This window comes from Larimichthys crocea, unplaced genomic scaffold, assembly GCF_000972845.2.
Source record: "Larimichthys crocea isolate SSNF unplaced genomic scaffold, L_crocea_2.0 scaffold148, whole genome shotgun sequence".
NCBI lineage: Eukaryota > Metazoa > Chordata > Actinopteri > Sciaenidae > Larimichthys > Larimichthys crocea.
Window position 1 is genome coordinate 704,833 of NW_020852030.1, and position 6,449 is coordinate 711,281.

Below are 6,449 nucleotides of genomic sequence, written 5' to 3' on the forward strand. Positions count from 1 at the left end.
CACACCTCACACACACCTCACACACCTGACACACACAGTGTGTACTCCCCATCCTCACAGCACACTGACTTTAGACTGGATTGAACACACAATGTCAAGTCGTGATCACACACACACACACACACACACACACACACACACAGTGTATCCACTCAGACTCAGAGCTCCACTCACTGTCGATAGAGCAGAACCTGATGTCACACTGATCGGATCAGGACGAGTATTTAAACCCTGCAAATGGACGGCATCCCCTTTAGTGTGTGTGTGTGTGTGTGTGTGTGTGTGTGTGTCCTAAGTAGCTGAGATGTGATTGTAACGTGACCGATGGGTCCGATAATCGGCAGCGTGCTCTCCTCCTGCTTCAGGAGGTTCTGGCTCAGTCCGGAAACCTGCTGCTCAATATTTAATGCAGCGCTCTGATTCCCAGAGCTGACGTGGACACACCGGCGTCTGCTGGCAACACACACACACACACTCACACACACACACACTCACACACACACACACTCACACACACACACACTCACACACACTCACACACACTCACACTCACACACACTCACACACACACTCTCTCTCTCAGGGCAGTCCTCAGCAGCATCTATAATCTATGAGCTGTGATAAAAGTTTAAAAGGTTTCTGCACAAAACTGAGAATCAGACATTTTAAATCAGCCTACTTATCTCACAACACCTGCCTTAAAGGGCCGGGCGCCGCCTTAAAGGGGCGGGCGCCGCCTTAAAGGGGCGGGCGCCGCCTTAAAGGGGCGGTTCTGACGGTTCCACAGAGTGTGTAAGATAAGTGTTGTCTGGTTCTGGTCTGGTTCTGGTTCTGGTTCTGGTTCTTCTTCTGGTTCTGGTTCTGACCCGGTCGTCCCTCTGCAGGTTTGGAGGAGCTGGTTCTGTCAGAGATCAACAGTCCCAGTCGGACTCAGCAGACCGGAGACTCGTCGTCCGTCTCGTCCTTCTCCTACAGAGACATGATGAAGGAGGCCCAGCCGACCAATCAGAGCAAGGTGGGCGGGAACAAGTGTTTAAACTTTATCGTTCTCTGTGTTAACGGCCGTCCTGTTTGAATAAACTTTATCGTTCTCTGTGTTAACGGCCGTCCTGTTTGAATAAACTTTATCGTTCTCTGTGTTAACGGCCGTCCTGTTTGAATAAACTTTATCGTTCTCTGTGTTAACGGCCGTCCTGTTTGAATAAACTTTATCGTTCTCTGTGTTAACGGCCGTCCTGTTTGAATAAACTTTATCGTTCTCTGTGTTAACGGCCGTCCTGTTTGAATAAACTTTATCGTTCTCTGTGTTAACGGCCGTCCTGTTTGAATAAACTTTATCGTTCTCTGTGTTAACGGCCGTCCTGTTTGAATAAACTTTATCGTTCTCTGTGTTAACGGCCGTCCTGTTTGAATAAACTTTATCGTCCCTGTCAGTCCGGCGGCGGCAGCCCTCAGTCTCAGCGTCCTGCTGAACTGTCTGATGACGAGGGGGAGAACTGTTCCAGAGACTGCGACGATTGGTCCAGCAGGAGAACATGGAGATCTGGCTGGAGGAAGAAGAGTGAGGATGACACACGCCAAACACCCCCGTTACATACGACCACCATGTACGACCACATGAAGACCCACGGAGACCACAGACGACATGTCCTGGTCTTCCGTCAAACCTCTGAACACAGTTTTTAACTTGGCTCGAAGCTGAGAGTGACAGTCGATTGATTGATTGTTGATTGATGATTGTTGATTGAGTGATTATTGTTGATTGAAATCATCTGATTCTGTCTTCAGCTCTGATTTCAGACCTGGATCAGCTTGATTGTTCTTCGTCCTGTTTCCCTGTTCCGGTCACACATCTGTGAGGTTCAGCTGTTCGTCCATGGCTGAAGACATCTGCAGGAAGAGCGCCATCATAAGACATAACGTGATGGACGCCGCAGCGGTACACACACACACACGCACACACACACACAGCACACACACACACACACACCACAAGCAGCAGAGTCAGCGTGGTTCAGACTGGTTTTCCCTTCATCCTCTCCTCCCTCCTTCCTCCTCCTCTCTCCCTCCTCTCCTCTCCTCTCTTCCTCTCCTCTCTTCCTCTCCTCCCCCTCTCCTCTCCTCGCTCCTCTCCATCTCCTCTCCTCTCTCCTCTCCCTCTCCTCCCTCCTCTCCTCCTCCATCTCTCCTCTCTCCTCCCTCCTCATCCTCATCCCTTCCATCTCCTCTCCTCTCTCCTCCTCCTCTCCTCTCCCTCTCTCTCTCTCCCTCTCTTCCTCTCCTCCTTCCTCCTCCTCTCCTCTCCTCTCTCCTCCATCTCTCCTCCTCTCCTCTCCTCCCCTCGGCACCCTCCTCTCCTCTCCTCTCTCTTCCTCTCTCCTCTCCTCCCCTCCCTCCTCCTCCTCCGCCTCCGTCCTCCTCCTCTCCTCTCCTCCTCCTCCTCCTCTTCTCCTCTCCTCTCCCGCCTCCTCCTCTCCTCTCCTCCACTCCTCTCCTCTCCTCTCTCCTCCTCTCTTCCTCTCCTCCTCTCCTCTCCTCCTTGTCAGGATCGTCCCATCTCATTTACATAGGTAAACATTTATTCTGTGATGTTAACGAGTCTCATGAATATTAATGAGCAGCGTCAGACTTTAATCCCTCAGTTTGTCTGTCAGGAGCTTCAGCAAACATCACACTCATCCTCTGTGAGCTCCATGTGAGGAGGAGGAGGAGGAGCTGTTACCATCAGCTGCTCTAACTCCTCCTCTCCTCCTCTCCTCGTCTCCTCAGATGTGTCTGGAGCGGCGGTCGGAGGTCACGGAGGCTCTCAGGCGGAGCGTGGCGGTCTGGGCTCGGTCCTCAGAGATCTGGTAAAACCAGGAGATGAAAACCTGCGAGAGATGAACAAGAAGCTGCAGAACATGCTGGAAGAACAGCTGACCAAGAACATGCACCTGCACAAGGTAACACACCTGCAACACACCTGCAACACACCTGCACAAGGTAACACAGCTGCACACACCTGCACAAGGTAGCACACCTGCAACACACCTGCAACACACCTGCACAAAGTAACACACCTGCAACACACCTGCACAAGGTAGCAGACCTGCAACACACCTGCACAAGGTAACACAGCTGCACACACCTGCAACACACCTGCACAAAGTAACACACCTGCAACACACCTGCACAAGGTAACACACCTGCACAAGATAACACACCTGCAACACACCTGCAACACACCTGCACAAGGTAGCACACCTGCAACACACCTGCAACACACCTGCATAAGGTAACACACCTGCAACACACCTGCACAAGGTAACACACCTGCATAAGGTAACACACCTGCATAAGGTAACACACCTGCAACACACCTGCACAAGGTAACACACCTGCAACACACCTGCACACACCTGTGTCATGTCCTGGTTGTCATGGAGACAGGCGTGCTGACGTGCTCTCTGTCTGCAGGATCTGGAGCTCTTGTCTCAGGAGTTAGTCCGCCTCAGTAGAGAGGGCGGTCCTGGAGGCGGAGCAGCCGGGTCGGGATGAGACTCACCTGGATCCGTCCGTTACCTGAGCTGAAGGTGCGGGCTGGGCTCCGACTAACACCTGGAAACAACATTTCTCCTGCGTTCATCAACCTAAGACCTGCTGTGGGCCCCGACTAATACCTGGAGCCGCTATGATTTCACCTCCTCGGTCTGCTGCTGGGCTCTGACTAAATGCTGGAGTTTCACTGAAGGTTGTAAAGGCGAAGAGGGAATGGAAACGTCAAGCTCAGCTCATTTATGTTGCTATTGAATGTACTGTAATTAGACTGCACCACTCGAGTCCTGGCTACGACCTGGAAACACTTTGTATCAGACTGTCTGCGGTCCTGGCTAAGTCCTGGAACAGACTTGTTGTTTTGGTTCCTCTGTAATTGTTGTATCTGACTATTTCCTGAGCTTCCTGTCTGACTAGCCGGGCTCTGTCTACGACCTGGATGACGTCTGGTTAAAGAGTCATTGCACTTTGCTCAGTTGTCATGGAGACTAGGTAATAACTAGTCTCCATGACAACCGAGCAAAGATCAGCCGATGATGAAGGCCATGAGATTCTGACTGAAAGCTCCGGAATGAAGACAGCGGCTCATTGCTGTGTGTGCGTTGGGTCGTGGCTACTTCCTGGACTAACAAGTATTTTTCTGCATCTTATTTATTTCTCTTCAGACGCTTCATGGCCGGGACTATTTGCTGGATTCATAGTCCTCATCACTCGGTGTAATTAAAGGTCGTTTTATTCTGAAATTTAAAAACAACATGCATGAAACAAACAAACAGCTGATTCGACATCGACGTTAACGAGCTCGTTAACGAGCTGCTTTTAAATTTACTGTAAGTTGATTTCATCCTGAACGACTCGATGAAACTGAAACTCTGCAGGGCCGTGTCTATGTCCTGGATCACACGGTCTGTACCTTGTGTTGCACTAATCATTGCTGGGGACCTCGGCTTCTGTCGGCCGGGTCTACTTCCTGTTTTCATTTTGTAAATGTTTGAAGTTTAGCTTTTGATAGGAAGTGACATCACTTCCTGTCTGCTCTGCCTTTGGACTACTTCCTGGATTTGAACGTCCTCCATAGGCTGCTGCTGGTGTCCGGGCTCTGACTACGTCCTGGACGCCGCGCGTGCAGCAGATTGTGTTTTATGTTGCGCTGACTGTAAAATTCTGCCTCATTTCTGTTTGTACAAAAAAAAAAGTTCAGTCAAAACCTGAAAAGCAGAAACGTCGACGTGTTTCAGTGCAGCGGAACGTTTCCTGAACGTCGTCAGAACGTTTCCTGAACGTCGTCAGAGCGTTTCCTGAACGTCGTCATCATTAAACATGAAAACATTCCTCAGACTGCGAGCTCGAGCTGCACTGAAACACATCGAGGGTCTCTGAGAGCGGGCGGTCTGTCCACGTGTTGGCGTGTTGACTCTACACGTTGGCGTGTTGACTCTACGTGTTGGCGTGTTGACTCTACGTGTTGGCGTGTTGACTCTACGCGTTGGCGTGTTGACTACGTGTTGGCGTGTTGACTCCACACGTTGGCGTGTTGACTCCACACGTTGGCGTGTTGACTCCACACGTTGGCGTGTTGACTTTACACGTTGGCGTGTTGACTTTACACGTTGGTGTGTTGACTCTACGTGTTGCCGTGTTGACTCTACGTGTTGGCGTGTAGACTTTACACGTTGGCGTGTAGACTTTACACGTTGGCGTGTTGACTCTACGTGTTGACTTTACACGTCGGCGTGTAGACTCTACACGTTGGCGTGTTGACTCCACACGTTGGCGTGTTGACTCTACGTGTTGACTCTACATGTTGCCGTGTTGACTCTACACGTTGCCGTGTTGACTCCACACGTTGGCGTGTTGACTCCACACGTTGGCGTGTTGGCGTGTTGACTCCACACGTTGGCGTGTTGACGTGTTGACTCCACACGTTGGCGTGTAGACTCTACACGTTGGCGTGTTGACTTTACACGTTGGCGTGTAGACTCTACACGTTGGCGTGTTGACTCTACACGTTGCCGTGTTGACTCTACGCGTTGGCGTGTTGACTTTACACGTTGCCGTGTTCACTCCACGCGTTGGCGTGTTGACTCTACGCGTTGCCGTGTTGACTCCACACGTTGCCGTGTTGACTCTACACGTTGGCGTGTAGACTCTACACGTTGGCGTGTAGACTCTACACGTTGGCGTGTTGACTTTACACGTTGCCGTGTTCACTCCACGCGTTGGCGTGTTGACTCTACGCGTTGCCGTGTTGACTCCACACGTTGCCGTGTTGACTCTACACGTTGCCGTGTTGCTCTGCTGTTTGATGGACGTGTACATATTTGCTGTGACTTTAACTGTACGAAGAATCGACGGATCTATTTATGAGACTGATCATGACGCTAATTATTGTAACGATGAAAACATAAAATTCTGTCTGGAGACGACGACGAGTCTGTGTCTTATTCTGTGACATGCAAACATCCAGGGAACGTTCAGAGAACGTTTACTGTTCATGTTCAAGTACTGAACTGAGTCCACAAACTCGGATTTTCAGAGTAAAAGTGTTTGAAGATTCAATAAAGAAATAAAAGACGTGATTTTAATTATAACATTGAAATAAAACATTAAAAATATAAGTTTTATTTTATTATGACAAAGAACAGAAAAGTGAAAGAAAATAAATTTGATCATTTCTCATCGAGCCCTTTCAAAGTTCAGTTCATCAAAAAGAAATACAAATCATAGTTTTATTTTGAAAGGAGAGAAACTTCCTGTCAGTTTTTAACGAAGTTTGTTTTTTGTTTCATCGTCATGTGACGGACAAGGTCAAAGGTCAAAGTCCGTAAGTTTTTATATTTCCTGTTTCACTCTTTGAAGATACAAACATGAACGGACCCTCGTCCTCTGGTTCCGTGGTTCTTCTCTGGTTCCGT

The 6,449-nt window shown here is 49.5% G+C and overlaps 1 protein-coding gene across 1 annotated transcript in view; it reads left to right on the forward strand.

The window, feature by feature from the left end:
* The window catches only part of gripap1 (GRIP1 associated protein 1), a 34,480-nt gene extending 28,986 nt beyond the window's left edge, over positions 1-5,494 (forward strand). Inside the window, 7 exon segments of the mRNA XM_027275546.1 lie at positions 885-1,015; positions 1,435-1,486; positions 1,489-1,561; positions 1,861-1,930; positions 2,003-2,012; positions 2,770-2,942; positions 3,457-5,494. Coding sequence (XP_027131347.1) covers positions 885-1,015; positions 1,435-1,486; positions 1,489-1,561; positions 1,861-1,930; positions 2,003-2,012; positions 2,770-2,942; positions 3,457-3,537 — 590 coding nt within the window. The 3' untranslated portion in view covers positions 3,538-5,494.
* The last annotated feature ends 955 nt before the right edge of the window (positions 5,495-6,449 follow it).